The sequence below is a fragment of the Haematobia irritans genome, chromosome 5 (genome assembly GCF_050003625.1).
Source record: "Haematobia irritans isolate KBUSLIRL chromosome 5, ASM5000362v1, whole genome shotgun sequence".
Lineage (NCBI taxonomy): Eukaryota > Metazoa > Arthropoda > Insecta > Diptera > Muscidae > Haematobia > Haematobia irritans.
Genome location: NC_134401.1, coordinates 98,106,122 through 98,127,996, shown reverse-complemented (window position 1 = coordinate 98,127,996; position 21,875 = coordinate 98,106,122). Strand labels below are relative to the sequence as shown.

The 21,875-nt window shown below is 31.1% G+C and overlaps 2 protein-coding genes across 5 annotated transcripts in view; one reads left to right on the top strand and one right to left on the bottom strand.

The window, feature by feature from the left end:
• Nucleotides 1–21,875, top strand: part of fdl (beta acetylhexosaminidase fused lobes) — a 245,327-nt gene that overhangs the window by 95,773 nt on the left and 127,679 nt on the right. The gene's annotated exons all lie outside the window — the stretch shown is intronic.
• Nucleotides 1–21,875, bottom strand: part of s-cup (spermiogenesis-related protein stanley-cup) — a 34,076-nt gene that overhangs the window by 5,493 nt on the left and 6,708 nt on the right. The window contains exons 2-4 of one of the 3 annotated variants that reach the window (XM_075311272.1): nt 21,201–21,404; nt 20,131–21,131; nt 10,524–10,671 (exon numbers count right to left, since the gene is read on the bottom strand). In XM_075311272.1, the coding sequence (XP_075167387.1) occupies nt 10,524–10,671; nt 20,131–21,080 (1,098 nt within the window). In that variant the 5' untranslated portion in view covers nt 21,081–21,131; nt 21,201–21,404. Of the gene's footprint in view, nt 1–10,523; nt 10,672–20,130; nt 21,180–21,200; nt 21,405–21,875 lie in introns of those variants that run through there. The other 2 variants (XM_075311274.1, XM_075311273.1) reach the window with 2 other exon arrangements.

The following is a 21,875-nucleotide window of genomic DNA, read 5'->3' as shown; positions in this document are numbered from 1 at the left end:
GTGCACTGGTCATCTAAATTGCACGAAACTAGAAAGAAACATTTCACGAGCTTAATCATCGTGATCATTCGAGTAATGGGGTTAAAAATCTATAGATTTTGAATTTCAAATCATATGAAAGGTGTTATTCTATCGGATTTTCGTGCCTCTTCGTTCCTCTAAAATTAAAACAAAACTGGTTTGTATTAATCCAGAATCTTATGTAGGCCTCCATATGAAGATTACCATTTGAACCCATCTGCAAGGGAGAATATCTGTGATCAAATCCTCCCGAAATTTTATATAGCAAGCTACGATTATGAGTTTTCAAAGGAATCTATTATATTTGATTCATGATGGTGAGGTTTTAAGATTCAGTCTGACAGAACTTACGGCTGTATGTACTTGTTTAAATTGTAAATTTGTTAGTTAAATTTTTAAATTATGTATAAATAAAAGCTTAAATATGTAGTGAAGGCCATGGCCAAAGATAGTCTTGTATTTATTTTCTATCCATTTTTCTTTTTCTTTACACGAGATATACTCGTGGAGATTGCCATGAAATGTTTTTGTCTGGCTCCGGAAAATCACAATGAAATGAAATTGTCTGAGAACTTCACACAAAAGATTTAGGGTCAATCTTAAAAAATTTCCAGAAAAAAGGTCATTTTTGTTTTATTTTTTGTTTTTGTTGCCTTCTTTCTGTCTGTCAATTCTGGTTGGTTATATTTTTTCATTTTTCCTATTCAACTGGTTGACACTTAGGAGCTCATACAGATTCATTAACTTAAGTGACAGTTCAACAGACAAATTAATTTATGTTCGTTTGCACTCTAGAGAGTAAAAAAGAGATTGATAAAGGACAAACAGTGGAACTCTAGGAAATATACACAGAATTGAAAAACCTTGGACCCTTCTTATTCTGAAGGGCTGGAGATAACCTTTGGAAACCGTTAATGAAAACATCATCAAAACGTACAAAAGGTATTTCAGTAAGTTCCCAGCAAAAAAATTTGGAAGTTCTTCCAAAGGCACAACTTTAAAACTGCAACAACTGTAACATCTCAGGAAGTTCTTTTAATTCAATTTTTATAACATGTTTTTTCATACTTTTAATGGATAATTTTATTTTTTTGTGTTTCAAATAGGTTGCAAACAGAGTAAGAATACATAAAATGGTACAAATCATTTAAATTTTGTCGAAAAGAAAAAAGCTAAATCCAATCTGAAAAATTTATGAATTTTTTAAAATATTTGAGGTCAAACGTTTCCGACAAGCGTTAGAATCCATTAAAAAGTATAAAAAATAATTATTTGACAAAATATCACAGAATTTTTTAATTTACATCCAAAACATTGAATTCGGATCACACCTAAACAAGTGATGCAAATTCGGTGCAACGGCTGTTAAAATGGAGGACTTCCATCCTATGACAAGTCCATCTTAAATTCTGCGTCAATTTTACACAACTTCCGGATCCAAAAATAATATTTTCATTACTTTTTTGGCGACGTTTTTTTTTTGCTGGGTTCTCCAACACACCAGCTGATGTACGAGTATAGTAAGAGCAATATTTTTTCTCCTAGGTTAGGTTAGGTATAGTGGCAGCCTGATATTTCAGTCTCACTTAGACTATTCAGTTAATTGTGGTACCACATTGGTGAACCTCTCTCTTATCACTGAGTGCTGCCCGATTCCTTGTTAAGCTCAATGACAAGGGACCTCCTTTTATAGCCGAGTCCGAACGGCGTTCCACATTGCAGTAAAACCACTTAGAGAAGTTTTGAAACCCTCAGAAATGTCACCAGCATTACTGAGGTGGGATAATCTACCGCTGAAAAACTTTTTGGTGTTCGGTCGAAGCAGGAATCGAACCCACGACCTTGTGTATTCAAGACGGGCATGCTAACCATTGCACCACGGTGGCTTAGGTGGGATAATCCACCGCTGAAAAACTTTTTTGTGTTTGGTCGAAACTGGGTTTGAACCCACGACCCTGTATATACAAGGTAGGCATGCTAACCATTGCACTATGGTGGCAAGTGGCCAACTAAAGGTATGTTTCTCTAAAAAAGTTGCTTTACATCTATTCGTGGGAGCCCAAAACTATGCTCTATAAATAGAACTGCTTAGCTGTATGCGTTGTTGGTTATAGCGATAATTTTCTGTTGATGGCAATAACAGCTATGTAGCCCTATGGACAGTGTGTTGGCTTACAAACTGTAAGGTCCGCGGTTCGATTCTTCGTCCAGGCGAAAGGTAAAATTAAAAAAAAAAAATATAAAATCGGATAATTTCTTCTACATTGTTTGTATTAGAGGAAAACGTGTTAAGAACTAAATAAACCTCGCGATGTGAAAGAAGATGCAATTAGCCAGAAAAATAAAAAAAATGAGTTGCGTCTTTATGAAATTGTTTTTACCCCTGTAAAAGAATCAACGTTTATCGCAAATAATATATACTTTTCTTCCAAACACAGTTCCTTACAGTGAAAAGCAAATGGGATGCGATATTTGTTGGGTGTCTAAATTTGGAAGGAAAGAATTATTTTTTAGTGTACTACCAAAATTAAGTCTATTATAAAAAGTGACAAAAATTGGTCCATTAATTTGTGTAACATGGTCAAATTTTGTGAAAATTGGTAAAAAAAATATGGGAAATCTAAAACTGAATCGATATTTGGTGACACAAGGGGTACCGCAGAGTATAACCCTGTGTCAAATATGAGGAATATTGTCAAATAATTTAATGGAGGTTTAGAGTATAAGAATAAGTAGGTTATAGTTACTACATGGACGAAAAAAGACTGTTTTTCATATGTTTGGGTGTAAAAATTATATGTTTGAAACTCAAATTTGTTAACACATTATTTTTAAGTGCAAGCATATAATGTTCATAAACTAGCATAACATGGTTGGGATATATATGTTAATATGTTAGAACATATTATGTTTGGAACATAAAATGTTTGTAAATATAATATGCTTAGATGCAAACATATATTCATTTAGATATAGCCCATAAATATATATGTGTTTAGAAAGAGAGATACCTAGAGAGTATGCTGCAATTAAAATAATGGAATGGAATATTGGCGCCTTAAAAATATATCCACACAAAGAAAATTTCATTAAAATTTTTTTTCTACCAGCCTATGCCCTAAGGTGAAACATAATATGTTTGAACAAAACAAACAATATTTTGTTTGGACCAATCCTGAAAATATATATATGCTTGAAGCAAAATGTGTTTGGGGTATATGTTACAGAAGCGATTTTTTTTGAGGGTGTACGTTAATTAATCCATATCGGTCCATTATTATAACATATGTAGCGCTCATATAAATTTCATATAAAATGTGTGTTTTTTTTTCTACTTTCAGGTGAGTTTTGACATTGGTGATTTATCCAAAAAGGCAGAATTGATGCCGATACAGAACAAAATGCTTACAAAGGTACAAATTAACAACTACAGTACAGTATAAATAAAAGCAAGATAAAAGAGAAGAGATAAGTTTAACATGAAAATGTAAGTGTATCCAAAAACTCGCTTGATAGATAACATAGTTGATATTGGGAGCGCATATTAAAATGCGAAAATTGTTCAAATGTTTAAGATTTTCTTCCGAAAAAATGTAACAAACAGATAACGCGACGCATTGTCCTTCGCTAACCACTGCTTTTTCCCTACTTTCTGTCATCGTCCGGATAACATACCACGCCAAGAAAATGACTCGTCTTTTGGCTCAATACGTGAATCGGCTTTGCCGTTGATGTCGAGATAATACCGGTCTAAATACAAATGTAACCGACTGACTGAATCGACGTATTGTCCTTCGCTAGCCAATACTTTTTCCCCACTTTCTGTCAACATACAGATACCGACCATGGTTGACACTCGTGCTAAAAATAATCTACCAAAATTTTAAAACAAAATTAAAAAAAAAAAAAAAACAAGTAAGGAAAGTCTAAAGTCGGGCGGGACCGACTATATTATACCCTGCACCACTTTGTAGATCTAAATTTTTGATACCATATCACATCCGTCAAATGTGTTGGGTGCTATATAAAGGTTCGTCCCAAATACATACATTTAAATATATCACTTGATTTGGACAGAATTTGATAGACTTTTACAAAATCTATAGACTCAAAATTTAAGTTGGCTAATGCACTAGGGTGGAACACAATTTTAGTAAAAAAATATGGGAAACATTTAAATCTGAAGCAATTTTAAAGAAAATTCGCAAAAGTTTATTTATGATTTATCGCTCGATATATATGTATTACAAGTTTAGGAAAATTAGAGTCATTTTTACAACTTTTCGACTAAACAGTGGCGATTTAACAAGGAAAATGTTGGTATTTTGACCATTTTTGTCGAAATCAGAAAAACATATATATGGGAGCTATATCTACATCTGAACCGATTTCAACCAAATTTGGCACGCATAGCTACAATGCTAATTCTACTCCATGTGAAAAATTTCAACTAAATCGGAGCAAAAAATTGGCCTCTGTGGTCATATGAGTGTAAATCGGGCAAAAGCTATATATGGGAGCTATATATAAATCTGAACCGATTTCAATCAAATTTGGCACGCATAGCTAGAATGCTAAATCTACTCCCTGTGCAAAATTTCAACCAAATTGGGCCAAAACTCGGGCGTCTGGGGCCATATAAGTCCATATCGGGCGAAAAATATATATGGAAGCTATATCTAAATCTGAACCGATTTCAATCAAATTTTGCACACTTGACTATACTACTAATTATACTCCTAGTGCAAAATTTCAACCAAATTCGGCCAAAACTCGGGCTTCTGGGGCCATATAAGTCCATATCGGGCGAAAAATATATATGGAAGCTATATCTAAATCTGAACCGATTTCAATCAAATTTTGCACACTTGACTATACAACTAAGTGTTATGCTAATACAAAATTTCAAGCAAATCGGTATAAAACTCTGGCTGCTGGGTCCATATTAGTGCATATCGGGCGAAAGATATATATGTGGGAGCTATATCTAAATCTGAATCGATTTGAACCAAATTTGGCGCACATAGATACAATGCTAAATCTACTCCCTGTGCAAAATTTCAACTAAATCGGAGTTAAAAATTGGCCTCTGTGGTCATATGAGTGTAAATCGGGCGAAAGCTATATATGGGAGCTATATATAAATCTGAACCGATTTCAATCAAATTTGGCACACATAGCTAGAATGCTAAATCTACTCACTGTGCAAAATTTCAACCAAATTGGGTCAAAACTCTAGCTTTTAGGACCATATTAGTCCATATCGGGCGAAAGATATATATGGGAGCTATATCTAAATCTGAACCGATTTCAATCAAATTTTGCCCACTTGACTATACTGCTAATTGTACTCCTAGTGCAAAATTTCAACCAAATTCGGCCAAAAATCTGGCTTCTGGGGCCATATAAGTCCATATCGGGCGAAAGATATATATGGGAGCTATATCTAAATCTGAACCGATTTCAATCAAATTTTGCACACTTGACTATACGACTAAGTGTTATGCTAATACAAAATTTCAAGCAAATCGGTATAAAACTCTGGCTGCTGGGTCCATATTAGTGCATATCGGGCGAAAGATATATATGGGAGCTATATCTAAATCTGAACCGATTTCAATAAAATTTGGCACACTTGACTATAGTACTAATTGTTCTTCTTGTGCAAAATTTTAAGCAAATTAGGGTAAAACTCTGGCTTCTGGGGCCATATAAGTGCATATCGGGCGAAATATATATATGGGAGCTATATCTAAATCTGAACCGATTTCTTCCAAAATCAATAGGGATCTATTCTGAGCCAAAACACACACTTGTACCAAATTTGAAGTCGATTGGACTAAAACTGCGACCTAGACTTTGATTACAAAAATGTGTTCACGGACAGACGGACAGACGGACATCGCTATATCGACTCAGGAACCCACCCTGAGCATTTTTGTCAAAGACACCATGTGTCTATCTCGTCTCCTTCTGGGTGTTGCAAACATATGGGTATAAAAATTGTTTGAGTTTTTTGATTAAAATTTTGTGGTTAGTATGAAAATTTGTTTTTTTTGCTTTGGAAAATAGGTTTATTTATTTCTTAAAAAAATTTGTAAAAATTTTATTTCTATAGAACATTTTGTCAAAATTTTAAATTTATAGAACATCTTCTCCCAATTGTATTTATAGAGAATTTTCCCATAATTGTATTTCTAGAGAAAATTTACTAGAACATTTTCTCAAAATTTCTATAACACATTTTTTCAAAAGTTTATTTCGATAGGAAATTTTTTCAAATTGTTTTTCTATAGGAAATTTTGTACTTTTTTTATAGAGAATTTTGTATATTTTTCTTTTTTTTCAAAAAAAGTTATGTTGTAAAAAATTTTTTTCTATAGGAAATTTTGTCAAAAATTTACTTCTATAGAAAATTGAAGTACCTCTTAATTAACGAGGAATAGTTTGCAAAATCTACCAAAACATCAAGAATTCTACACACAAAAAAGAATTTGTTCTGATTTAATCACAAAATTAATTGATCCAATTAATTATACCCACCACCATAGAATGGTGACGGGGGTATAATAAGTTTGTCATTCCGTTTGTAACACATCGAAATATCGATTTCCGACTATATAAAGTATATATATTCTTGATCAGGGAGAAATTCTAAGACGATATAACGATGTCCGTCTGTCCGTCTGTCTGTCTGTCTGTTGTAATCTCGCCACAGTCTTCAATAATGAAGCAATCGTGCTGAAATTTTGCACAAACTCGTCTTTTGTCTGCAGGCAGGTCAAGTTCGAAGATGGGCTATATCGGTCCAGGTTTTGATATAGTCCCCATATAAACCGACCTCCCGATTTGGGGTCTTGGGCTTATAGAAATCGTAGTTTTTATCCAATTTGCCTGAAATTTGAAATCTAGAGGTATTTTATGACCATAAAGAGATGTGCCAAAAATGGTGAGTATTGGTCCATGTTTTGGTATAGCCCCCATATAGACCGATCTCCCGATTTTACTTCTTGGGCTTATAGAAACCGCAGTTTTTATTCAATTTACCTGAAATTGGAAATCTAGAGGTATTGTAGGACCACAAATACGTGTGCCAAAAATTGTGAGTATCGGTCCATATTTTGGTATAGCCCCCATATAGACCGATCTCCCGATTTTACTTCTTGGGCTTATATAAACCGCAGTTTTTATTCAATTTACCTGAAATTGGAAATCTAGAGGTATTGTAGGACCACAAATACGTGTGCCATAAATTGTGAGTATCGGTCCATGTTTTGGTATGGGCCCCATATAAAACGACCTCCCGATTTGGGGTCTTGGGCTTATAGAAACCGTAGTTTTTATCCAATTTGTCTGAAATTGGAAATCTAGAGGTATTTTAAGACCATAAAGAGATGTGCCGAAAATGGTGAGTATCGGTCCATATTTTGGTATAGCCCCCATATAGACCGATTTTCCGATTTTACTTCTTGGGCTTCTAGATTCCGAAGTTTTTATCTGATTTGCCTGAAATTGTAAATATTCTGGTATTAAGTTTTTATCGGTCCATTTGGTAATGCCTCCATATAGACCGATTTCACTTCTTGAGGGTGTAGAAAGCGCACTGATCATGAAAATTGCTTGAAACTCAATGTAAAATTTCCAGATTTTACTTCTACAGATTTAAGATTTCTAATCAAGACGTTATTTTATAATTTTCTTGCACACTTACAAGAGATGTTATAGATTCCTCTAAAACTCAAACCAAAATGGTTCTTATAAATCCAGAATCTGATATAGTCCTCACAGGTGAAATCTTTAAATTTATCTTCGGGAAGTGTCCTCAAGCCCTCCTGAAATTTCAAAGGAATTGGGTATTTAAGATTCGGCCCGGCCGAACTTAGTGCTGTATATACTTATTTTTAATTGAAATGTCTTCAATTAAGAAAATGATAGTATCAATCACAGTTTTAATTAGGCATAGAGAAAATTCTTGATTAAAAAATTAATTGATTTCATTATCAAATTTCATTGATTCAATTAAAAATTTAATTGATGTTGATTGCAAAACTCAATTAATTTTTTAATTAAAAAAGGTAACCATTTTCAATTGCTTTCTGAATTGGCTTAGAGTTTTTATTTCGAATAACAACTGATTATGTATTTCAACACTTTTAATTACAAATTAAAAAAAATGTTTACCACTTTTTATACCCTTCACCATAGGATGGGGGTATATTAACTTTGTCATTCCGTTTGTAACACATCGAAATATTGCTCTAAGACCCCATAAAGTGTCTATATTCTGGGTCGTGGTGAAATTCTGAGTCGATCTGAGCATGCCCGTCCGTCCGTCTGTTGAAATCACGCTAACTTCCGAACGAAACAAGCTAACGACTTGAAACTTGGCACAAGTAGTTGTTATTGATGTAGGTCGGGGAGCCACCGTGGTGCAATGGTTAGCATGCCCGCCTTGCATACACAAGGTCGTGGGTTCGATTCCTGCTACGACCGAACACCAAAAAGTTTTTCAGCGGTGGATTATCACACCTCAGTAATGCTGGTGACATTTCGGAGGGTTTCAAAGCTCCTCTAAGTGGTTTCACTGGAATGTGGAACGCCGTTCGGACTCGGCTATAAAAAGGAGGTCCCTTGTCATTGAGCTTAACAAGGAATCGGGCAGCACTCAGTGATAAGAGAGAAGTTCACCACTGTGGTATCACAATGGACTGAATAGTCTAAGTGACCCTGATACATCGGGCTGCCACATAACCTAACCTAACCTAGGTCGGATGGAATTGCAAATGGGCCATATCGGTCCACTTTTACGTATAGACCCCATATAAACGGACCCCCAAATTTGGCTTGCGGAGCCTCTAAGAGAAGCAAATTTCATCCGATCCGGTTGAAATTTGGTACTTGGTGTTAGTATATGGTCTCTAACAACCATGCAAAAATTGGTCCACATCGGTCCATAATTATATATAGCCCCCATATAAACCGATCCCCAGATTGGGCTTGCGGAGCCTCTAAGAGAAGCAAATTTCATCCGATCCGCTTGAAATTTAGTACATGGTGTCAGCCTATGATCTCTAACAACCATGCAAAAATTGGTCCACATATATACAGCCCCCATATAAACCGATCCCCAGATTTGAAATCTGGAGTCCCTTGGAAGAGCAAAATTCATCCAATTCGGTTGAAATTTGGTACGTGGTGCTAGTATATGATATTTAACAACCATGCAAAAGTGGTCCATATCAGTCCATAATCATATATAGCCCCCATATAAACCGATCCCGAGATTTGGTTTTGGAGCCTCTTGGAGGAGCAAATTTCATCCGAGTCAGTTGAAATTTGGTACACTGATAGAAAAAGTTTCGTTATATTAACGAAATGTGTCATTAAAACTGAGCCAATGAAAAAAATTCGTTAATACAATGAAATTTTTCGTTATTATAACGAAATTTGTGTTAATCAACGTAACGTTTCGTTCTATTAACGAATATTTTCATTGTATTAATGAAAATGTTTCGTTATATCCATGAAAATTGTTCGTTGGCTCAATTTTAATGAAATTTTCTTTGTGTGTACATTGTGCTAGTATATGCCCGTTAACAACCATGCCTAAAAAGGTCTATATCGGTCTATAGTTATATATAACCATCAGATAAACGATCCCCAATCACACAAAAATTGGTCCATATCAAGTTCATAGTTGTATATAGCCCTCATATGAGCGACCCCCATATTTCAATTCTGGCTATCTACGTACCGTGCAAAAGTCCATATCGATTCGTAATTATTTGTAGACTTACCTACACATACCTTTTTTGTCTAAATATATACCACGTATGGACTAACTCACAATTTAGAAAACCACAACCCCAGTAATTCGATTGTGGATGACAGTGTTTCGTAGAAGTTTCTACGCAAACCATGGTGGAGGGTACATAGGGTACATAAGATTCGGCCTAGCCGAACTTACGGCCATATATACTTGTTTTAACTGACTTCCTTTTCCGAATGTGATTAAAAAGTTAATTGTTTTAATTAATTTTTTATTTAAAAATGTTCAATTATTTCCTTAATTAACTTAATGTTTCTATGTTTATAAAATTTAATTGTATCAATTAATTTATTAATTGAAAAAAATTTTCAACTACAATTAACTTTTTAATTGGAAATATTTTGGTGATATTTTTTTCTGTGTACCAATCTACCAAACGGTAAAAAATTTACGATTTTGCAACCGCTACAATATGCGAAGCAATTTCCGTCGATGTTGAGACAAAACCGGAGTTTCCACATACGTTTTTCGCTTGAAATTGTCGTACGTACACTAAGCTAAGAAAAGAAAACAAGGATCCTCCTAAAAAGCTTCTAGTTCCAAAATACTGATCCCACTTTGTTAAAATTTTACCAAAAAGTAAATTGTCTTTATTTGATATTTGTTTTTTTGCAAAGTAAGTTATTCTATATATATGGATATGTATGTACAATGTCTTTATCCACTTACTCACCTGTTCTACACTATAGATTTCCATGTTTGGATCATTTTCCAGCCATTGGCGTTGCTGACGATATGCGGCTTCCGTACGTTTTTTTATGTTGCGATGGCAACAGTAGCAAACGACGCACAATATGGTCGTAATCAATGTTAACATTGCTCTGAAACAAAGACAACACACAAATTTATATGACGAATAGCAAGAATAGACCCATAATAAGAATTGTAATAAAAATATATGACCTTAGTGGTTAAATATTGTGATGATAGTAAGGTGAGAGGGAAACAAAAGGGGAACATTTCTTACATTTAATGTTCCGTCAAAGGACAATCAGGACATGATAAATAAATAAATAATTGTGTGTAATTGTCTTAATATTGAAAAACGAGTCTTTTACTGTGAGTTACTGCGATGGAAAATTACTTTCATTTTTCAATAATTGTCAATCAAACGTAATTATGGAAAACGAATTCTCAAAGAATATTTGAAGGTACTTTCTGTGGTGTGGGTGTGTGTGTTAGTGAAGCATACTTTTAGGTGCTACACACAAAAAAATTTCACGAAAAATTTTCCAATTACAATTTTAATTAAGTTTTAAAAAATATTCAATTAAAAATTTAATTGATTCAACAAATTTTTTAATTGAAACAAAAATCAATCACAAAAATAATAGTATCAATTAATTTTTTAATTGGATCAATTAACTTTTTAATTGACCTTCAATTAATTTTTTAATTGATACTATCATTTCTGTGATTGAAGACATTTCAATTAAAAATTAATTGGATCAATTAATTTCGTGATTGAATCAGAAAAAAATTTTTTGTGTGTAGTATTACTTAAGTAGCTATTTTGAACTTTTCTCACAAATATGTAGGTACTTCTAAAACTTAATTTTTATACCCTGAATCACATTTTGAAACAGGTTAGTGCATATGTTTGCAATACCTAGAAGGAGAAAAAAACTGATAGTGATATGACGACAAATACACAGAAAAAAATTTCACGAAAATTTTCCAATTAAAATCTTAATTGAGTTTTAAAAAATATTCAATTAAAAATTTAATTGATTCAACAAATTTTTTAATTTAAATAAAAATCAATCACACAAATTAATAGTATCAATTAAATATTTAATTGGATCAATTAATTTTTTAATTGACTGTCAATTAATTTTTTAATTGATACTATCATTTCTGTGATTGAAGACATTTCAATTAAAAAATTAATTGGATCAATTAATTTCGTGATTGAATCAGAATTTTTTTTGTGTGTAAGCCATGATATCATTAAATGTTCTAGAGTAAGCTATGTGTACTTCGAACAACAAAAGTCTCGAATGCGCATCACTGTGATAAATACATTTTGAAATAAGATTTTGACAGAATTTTCTATAGAAGTAAATTTTGACAACATTTACTATAGAAATACCCATTTTCACAAAATGTTCTATAAAAAAATTGAGAGAATTTTCTATACACACAAAATTTTTTTTTCTGATTCAATCACGAAATTAATTGATCCAATTAATTTTTTAATTGAAATGTCTTCAATCACACAGAAAAAATTTTCAAGAAAATTTTTCCAATTAAAATTTTAATTGAGTTTTAAAAAAAATTCAATTAAAAATTTAATTGATTCAACAAATTTTTTAATTGAAACAAAAATCAATCACCAAATTCAATAGTATCAATTAATTTTTTAATTGGATCAATTAATTTTTTAATTGACCTTCAATTAATTTTTTAATTGATACTATCATTTCTGTGATTGAAGACATTTCAATTAAAAAATTAATTGGATCAATTAATTTCGTGATTGAACCAGAAAAAAAATTTTTTGTGTGCACGAAAATGATAGTTCAATCACAGTTTTAATTGGGCACAGAAAAAATTCTTGATTAAAAAATTAATTGATTTCATTGCCAAATTTCAATTAATTTTTTAATTGATTCAATTAAAAATTTAATTGATGTTGATTGCAAAACCCAATTAATTTATTAATTAAAAAAAGGTAACTATTTTCAATTACATTCTGAATTGGCTTAGAATTTTTATTTGGATTAACAATTGATTGTTTGAAAAAAAATTTTAACTAAAAATTTAAAAAAAATGTTCATTATCATCATAAACTGACTAAGTCTTCCGAATTTGATTAAAAGTTAATTGTATCAATTAACTTTTTAATTAAAAATTTTAAAATGTTCAATCATTGACTTAATTAACTTAATGTTTCTATCTTGATTAAAAAGTTAATTGTACCAATTAATTTATTAATTGAAAAAAATTTCAACTTCAATTAACTTTTTAATTGGAAATATTTTGGTGATATTTTTTTCTGTGTAGTAATAAAATTTTGACAACATTTTCTAGAGAAATAAAATTTTGGTAAATGCTCCATAGAAGTAAATTTTTGGCAAAATTGTAAATGGAAGTAAAATGTGGATGTGGAAATATTCTATAGAAGTAAAATATTCTATAGAAGCATAATTTGGATAGTATTATATAGAAGTAAAATATTGAGCAATTTTTGTAGAAATAAAATTTTGACAAAATTTCCTATAGAAATAAAATTTTGACAAAGTTTCCTATACAAATAAAATTTTGACAAAATTTTCTATAACAAATTAAAATTTTAACAAAATTTTCGATAGAAATAAAATTTTTGGCAAAATTTTCTACAGAAATAAAATTTTAAGAAAATTTTCTGTAGAAATAAAATTTTAACAAAATTTTCGATAGAAATAAAATTTTTGGCAAAATTTTCTATAGAAATAAAATTTTGACAAAATTTTCTATAAAAATAAAATTTTGACAAAATTTTCTATAGAAATAAAATTTTGACAAAATTTTCTATAGAAATAAAATTTTGACAAAATTTTCTATAGAAATAAAATTTTGACAAAATTTTCTATAGAAATAAAATTTCGAAAAAATTATCTGTAGAAATAAAGTGTTGACAAAATTTTCTACAGAAATAAAATTTTGACAAAATATTATATAGAAATGAAATTTTGAGATAATTTTCTATAGAAATAAAATTTTGAGAAAATTTTCTATAGATATAAAATTTTGAAAAAATTTTCTATAGAAATAAAATTTTGAAAAAATTTTCCATTGAAATAAAATTTTTACAAAGTTTTCTATAGAACTAAAATTTTCTATACAAATCAAATTTTGACAAAATTTTCTATAGAAATAAAATTTTGACAACATTTTCTATACAAATTAAAATTTTAACAAAATTTTCGATAGAAATAAAATTTTTGGCACAATTTTCTACAGAAATAAAATTTTAAGAAAATTTTCTGTAGAAATAAAATTTTGACAAAATTTTCTATAGAAATAAAATTTTGACAAAATATCTATAGAAATAAAATGTTGACAAAATTTTATACAGAAATAAAATTTTGACAAAATTTTATACAGAAATAAAATTTTGACAAAATATTCATAAGAAATGAAATTTTGAGAAAGTTTTCTATAGAAATAAAATTTTGAAAAAATTTTCCATTGCAATAAAATTTTTACAAAGTTTTCTATAGAACTAAAATTTTCTATACAAATTTTCTGTAGAAATAAAATTTAAACAAAATTTTCGATAGAAATAAAATTTTTGGCAAAATTTTCTATAGAAATAAAATTTTGACACAATTTTCTATAGAAATAAAATTTTGACAAAATATTCATAAGAAATGAAATTTTGAGAAAGTTTTCTATAGAAATAAAATTTTGAAAAAATTTTCCATTGCAATAAAATTTTTACAAAGTTTTCTATAGAACTAAAATTTTCTATACAAATTTTCTGTAGAAATAAAATTTAAACAAAATTTTCGATAGAAATAAAATTTTTGGCAAAATTTTCTATAGAAATAAAATTTTGACACAATTTTCTATAGAAATAAAATTTTTACAAAATTTTCTATAGAAATAAAATTTTGACAAAATTTTCTATAGAAATAAAATTTCGAAAAAATTATCTATAGAAATAAAATGTTGACAAAATTTTCTACAGAAATAAAATTTTGAAAAATTTTATTTATTTATACCCTGAATCACATTTTGAAACAGGTTAGTGCATATGTTTGCAATACCTAGAAGGAGAAAAAAACTGATAGTGATGGGACGATACATAAGCCATGATATCATTAAATGTTCTAGAGTAAGCTATGTGTACTTCGAACAACAAAAGTCTCGAATGCGCATCACTGTGATAAATACATTTTGAAATAAGATTTTGACAGAATTTTCTATAGAAGTAAATTTTGACAACATTTACTATAGAAATACCCATTTTCACAAAATGTTCTATAAAAAAATTGAGAGAATTTTCTATAGTAATAAAATTTTGACAACATTTTCTAGAGAAATAAAATTTTGATAAATGCTCCATAGAAGAATACAATTTTGATAAATGCTCCAAAATGTTCGATAGAAATAAAATTTCCGGAAATTTTTCTATAGAAATACAATTTTGACAAAATTTCCTATACAAATAAAATTTTGAAAAAAATTTTTATAGAAGTAAAATTTTGACAAAATTTTCTATAGAAATAAAATTTCGAAAAAAATTTCTATAGAAATGAAATTTTGAGAAATATTTCTATAGAAATAAAATTTTGCAAAATTTTCTATAGAAGCAAAATTTTGATAAAATTTTCTAAAAAAAAATCGAGAAAATTTTCGATAGAAATGAAATTTTGATAAAATTTTCTATAAAAATAAAATTTTTACAAAATATTCTATAGAAATAAAATTTAAAAAAAAAAAAAACTTCTGAAAAATAAAATTTTGACAAAATTTTCTATAAAAATAAAATTTTGACAAAATTTTCTATAGAAATAAAATTTCGAGAAAATTTTCAATAGAAATGAAATTTTGACAAAATTTTCTATAGAAATTAAATTTTCACTAAATTGCCTGTAGTAATAAAATTTTGAAAAAATTTTCTATAGAGATAAAATTTTGAGAAAATATTCTATAGAAATAAAAATTTTGACAAAATTTTCCATATAATTAAAATTTTGACAAAATTTTCCATATAAGTAAAATTTTGACACAATTTTCTATTGAAATAAAATTTTGGACATTTTCTATAGAAATAATATTTTGACAAAATTTTCTTTGAAATAAAATTTTAAAAAAATTTTCTATAGAAATTAAATTTTGACAAAATTTTTACAGAAATAAAATTTTGACATAATTTTCTATAGAAATAACATTTTGACAAAATTTTCGCTGAAATAAAATTTTCTGCAGAGATAAAAATATTCTATAGAAGTAAAATATTCTATAGAAGCATAATTTGGACAGTATTCTATAGAAGTAAAATTTTGACAAAATTTTCTATAGAAATAAAATTTCCGGAAAATTTTCTATAGAAATACAATTTTGACAAAATTTCCTATACAAATAAAATTTTGACAACATTTTTTATAGAAGTAAAATTTTGACAAAATTTTCTATAGAAATAAAATTTCGAAAAAATTTTCTATAGAAATGAAATTTTGAGAAATATTTCTATAGAAATAAAATTTTGACAAAATTTTCCATAGAAGCAAAATTTTGACAAAATTTCCTGTAGAACTAAAATTTTGATAAAATTTTCTAAAAAAAAAATTCGAGAAAATTTTCGATAGAAATGAAATTTTGATACAATTTTCTATAGAAATAAAATTTTGACAAAATGTTCTATAGAAATAAAATTTTGAAAAAAAACTTCTGAAGAATAAAATTTTGACAAAATTTTCTATAGAAATAAAATTTTGACAAAATTTTCTATAGAAATAAAATTTCGAGAAAATTTTCAATAGAAATGAAATTTTGACAAAATTTTCTATAGAAATTAAATTTTGACAAAATTCCTGTAGTAATAAAATTTTGAGAAAATTTTCTATAGAGATAAAATTTTGAGAAAATGTTTTATAGAAATAAAAATTTTGACAAAATTTTCCATATAAGTAAAATTTTGACACAATTTTCTATTGAAATAAAATTTTGGACATTTTCTATAGAAATAATATTTTGACAAAATTTTCTTTGAAATAAAATTTAAAAAAAAAAATTTCTATAGAAATTAAATTTTGACAAAATTTTTTATAGAAATAAAATTTTGACATAATTTTCTATAGAAATAACATTTTGACAAAATTTTCGCTGAAATAAAATTTTCTGCAGAAATAAAATGTTGACAAAATTTTCTACAGAAATAAAATTTTGCAAAATAAAATTTTTTTTAGAAAAACTAAATGTTCATGATCGGACTAGAATTTAATATACGTATACTTTTACAATAGTCTTTAAATGTGATATTATGTAATTTTAGCACCTTTTGGCTTCGAAAAGTACATTTTTAGTACTTTTTCGTCAACATAACAGGTTGGCTTATAAGTCCCCGGTCTGACACATAGATGGCGTCGCTAGTATTAAATGCGTATTATTTTTATATAGTACCAACCTTCAACTGATTTGTGTCATTGTGTCAAATTTGACGTCTGTAAGTCAATTAGTTTGTGAGACAGCGACCGGTCAACCGTCTCCGAAGCGTGGAAAGACTCAAAAGTCCGCTGGCAAAGTAATGGCCTCTGTTTTTTGGGATGCGCATGGAATAATTTTTATCGATTATCTTGAGAAGGAGAAAACCATCAACAGTGACTATTATATGGCTTTATTGGAGCGTTTGAAGGTCGAAATCGCGGCAAAACGGCCCCATATGAAGAAGAAAAAAGTGTTGTTCCACCAAGAAAACGCACCGTGCCACAAGTCATTGAGCACGATGGCAAAAATTCATGAATTGGGCTTCGAATTGCTTCCCCACCCACCGTACTCTCCAGATCTGGCCACCAGCGACTTTTTCTTGTTCTCAGAATTCAAAAGGATGCTCGCAGGGAAAAAATTTGGCTGCAATGAAGAGGTGATCGCCGGAACTGAGGCCTATTTTGAGGCAAAACCGAAGGAATACTACCAAAATGGTATCAAAAAATTGGAAGGTCGTTATAATCGTTGTATCGCTCGTGAAGGGAACTATGTTGAATAATAAAAACGAATTTTGACAACAAAAATGTGGTTTTCTTTGTTAGACCGGGGACTTATCAGCCAACCTGTTAATTTATCATTCCTGTTAGAGGCAATTAATTTAATGTAAAGAATTTTGAGTGGATTTGATGAAATAAACATTCTCCCAAAAGACCGGCTCAGATGGCACGTTGGCAGAGGTTTAATTTAAAATTACAGCTTCCAAGGACATCGGGTGTATCTGTGGATTTCTCAATTAATTATCTCCATATACAAAATCTGTGGGAAATTTCCGCATTTATTTATGGATAACAAGTAAGTAAAGTCTAAAGTCGGGCGGGGCCGACTATATTATACCCTTCACCCCTATGTAGGCCAAAATTTGTGTTACATCTCAACTACTTCACATTTGCTGTAAGCTATATAAAGGAGACAATTTTTTTACTTCTACAAAATTTTTAGAATTAAAATTTAAATCGGCTAACGCTATCCAGTTAATTGGAGGAAACTTCCATTGAAAATGGGTCTAAAATGTGTAACAGTCTACCATATTGCCCCAACTCTGGTGTACGTATATATGTGGGAGCTATATATAATCTGAACAGATTTTGACTAAATTTGACATGTATAGTTAGAATAATAATTCTGCTATCTATGCGAAATTTCACGTAAATGGGAGTATAACTTTGGTCATATGAGTGCAAATAGGACGGAAGATATATATGGGAGCCATATCTAAATCTGAACCGATTTCAACCAAATTTGGCACAATTACCGATACTACTAAACGCACTCCTTGCGCGAAATTTGAAGCAAATCACGGAAAAACCCTGAATTTTTGAGGCCATATAAGTTCAAATCGGACGAAAGATATATATGGGAGCTATATGTAAATCTGAACCGATTTGGCTGATATTTTGCAAGATTTTCGAGATTCATAAAATATTTGGATGTACGGTATTTCAAGAAAATCGGTTGATAAACACGCTAACTATGACCCAATCGGGGATAGATATATATGGCAGCTATATCTAAATCTGAACCGATTTTAACAAAATTTGACACACTTAACGATACTATTAAACGTACTCTTTGTGCAAAATTTGAAGCAAGTCAGGGCAAAACTCTGGCTTTTGAGGCCATATAAGTTCAAATCGGACGAAAGATATATATGGGAGCTATATCTAAATTTGAACCGATTTCAATTAAATTTACCAAGCATTGGTAGAATGTCAATTCTAACCTCTGTGCAAAATTTCACGAAGATCGGTAATAAACTTTGGCCTCTGTGGTCATATGTGTCTAAGTCGGAAAGATATATATGGGAGCTATATCTAAATCTGAACCGATTTGGCTGATATTTTGCAAGATTTTCGAGATTCATAAAATATTTGGATGTACGGTATTTCAAGAAAATCGGTTGATAAAGACTCTAACTATGACCAAATCGGGGATAGATATATATGGCAGCTATATCTAAATCTGAACCGTTTTTTTCCAAAACCAATAGCGATTGCCTCTGTCCCAAGAAACGGTCCTATGCCAAATTTGAGGACGATCGCACTTAAATTGCGAGCTGTAGTTTGTGCACAAAATTACATATACAGACAGACGGACAGACAGACGGACATCGCTAAATCGACTCAGAAGTTAATTCTAAACCGATCGGTATACTTAAAGATGGGTCTATGTCCACTATTTCTTGGCGTTACATACAAATGCACAAACTTATTATACCCTGTACCACAGTAGTGGTGAAGGGCATAATAGGTTAGGTTAGGTTAGGTTAGGTGGCAGCCCGATGTATCAGGCTCACTTAGACTATTCAGTCCATTGTGATACCACATTGGTGAACTTCTCTCTTATCACTGAGTGCTGCCCGATTCCATGTTAAGCTCAATGACAAGGGACCTCCTTTTTATAGCCGAGTCCGAACGGCGTTCCACATTGCAGCGAAACCACTTAGAGAAGCTTTGAAAACCCTCAGAAATGTCACCAGCATTACTGAGGTGGGATAATCCACCGCTGAAAAACTTTTTGGTGTTCGGTCGAAGCAGGAATCGAACCCACGACCTTGTGTATGCAAGGCGGGCATGCTAACCATTGCACCACGGTGGCTCCCAAGGGCATAATAACCCTAAATTCAAAATTTCTGACAAATCTTATGAAAATTTTAGACTGGGAAAAACTTCTTTAAACAAATCGGAAGATGGGTTTATATTTAGGTGCTATATCGCAAAATTCTCCTGTATGGCCCATCTTCAAATTCGACATGGCTGCCAAAAAATGGAGAACGTTGGGCTCTACTGCTATATTGCCTTAAAATTGCACCTTTATCAAGAGTACATACATGGTCAAAAATCGATATAACCTAAAATAGCTTGCTTGATACAGACCATCTCTGCTTATGACCTCCCAACACTAGAAAAAAAAACTAAGTATTTTTATTCGAGTTATCGAACGATTTTAAAACAGTCCCAAGCTTAATGACATTTGCATGCCAACAGTCATCCTTTATGCCACAATGGACTAAAAACAATGAGACACTCTAAATAGTTTGCCAATGAAATTCAATGGAAAGAAAAATGGATCAGGAAAATACTTACCCGCCCAATAGGAGATTAACATTTGTATTGATACTATTCGAAAAGGAACCATTGCTTAGACCCGAGCTACTGCTTCCAGTTATTAAAGCTATACCACCATTTCCGCCTGCTCCACCCATATTGGAACGTTGTTGATGGAATATGCCAAAGCCACTGCCATAGAAAGTATTCATCGGTCGTTGTCGTCCATTGTGCTCATCTCGACTATCGGCTGAGGAGGCAATAGCATTATCTTCCTGCTCTAGCTCCTCCTCCTCCTCCTCCGTTGTCTCGCTTTCATCATTCTCATCACTGTCCGAATAAATGTTACCACTATTACTGGTATGTTGCTGTTGAGGATGCAATTGCAAATGATGATGACGATGCGGACGATGATGTAAATGAGGAGATTGATGTGGGTTAGTATCTGGAGCAAGAGCAAGACCAATATTGCTTGGAATTTCGAAATGATCACTAGTGGGATGATTGCTATAGGGATTCTGGGGTGTAATCACTGCCGGCGGACTTGTATTTGTTGTTGATGCATCCTCCACTGGTAATGGTGATGTTGTAGCATTTGCAGGTCTATTTGGCCAAATTGTTGAATTTGAATGGGGCCTTGTTGTTGATGCTGTTGGCAATGATGGTGAGGCTGTTGAAGTTTTTGTCGTTTGCAAATCCTTGGACTGTTGGCGACTAGTTGACTTGTTGCTTATGACCAATGGTTTCAAAGACTTGCCGTTGCCACCTAAGGCTTCGCTGGATGATATTGTAGTGGATATTGTAGGTTCTTTATACACCGTTTTACTTGTACTTTGTTGGCTAGTTGCACTCGTGCTGGTGGTGGCAGTGGTGGTGGGAATGACGCTGGTGATATTGTCATTGTGATTGCTGTTGCCACTGTTGCTACTCGTACTGCTCCGGTGATTGTGATAAATTGCTGCCAACATGGCATATCCTTTGAGCGACATTTTTCTTTTATTTTACCCGAAAGTTTCTTTGACTTTGTTGTTTTTATTTTGCTTTTTTTTTAACCACAGAGTATACGAAATATGAAATTATTATTAGTTTTTTAATTGTTTTCACTTTACCAGCTAAAGTTTGATATGTTAAACATGGGCATGATTTATTTTTTTCTTATATCGATCGGATAAAAAAATTCAATTAAATTCATTGCATTGCAGTTCTATGTTATTATATTGTTTATGTATGGAATAATGTTCATTTCTTGTATTGCATACTTTTTTGGTTGTTTAACTTTGTTGCATATTTTCAGGATTTAAAAAAATGTCTTGCTATTGTAAATTGTAATGATTTAAAAAGGAAAAAAAAACATTGACATATATTTTCTAGATATAAAATAAATAAATATATTAGATTAATTATAATACCCTTGTCAAATGTAGAGAAACGCTTAAATTGAAACGAAGGAAAAACTTAAAATATCCATATTAATAATGGACTTGTCATATGTTAGGACGATCCTCGTGGCGCTTGACCTATCGAAGGCATTCGATACGGTCAACCTTGCCACATTATTTGAGGACATCGAGGATACGTCCCTACCGGCAGGAACGAAGCGTTGGTTCCTAATTTATATGTGCGGACGCCAGTCATACGTGGAATTCCACGACAAGAAGTCAAAACCCCGTAGAGTTAAACAGGGAGTTCCCCAGGGTGGGGTGATATCTCCGACACTGTTTAATCTCTACTAGTCCTCGATTCCACCCCCTCCTGACGGCGTCGAGATTGTGTCATATGCGGAC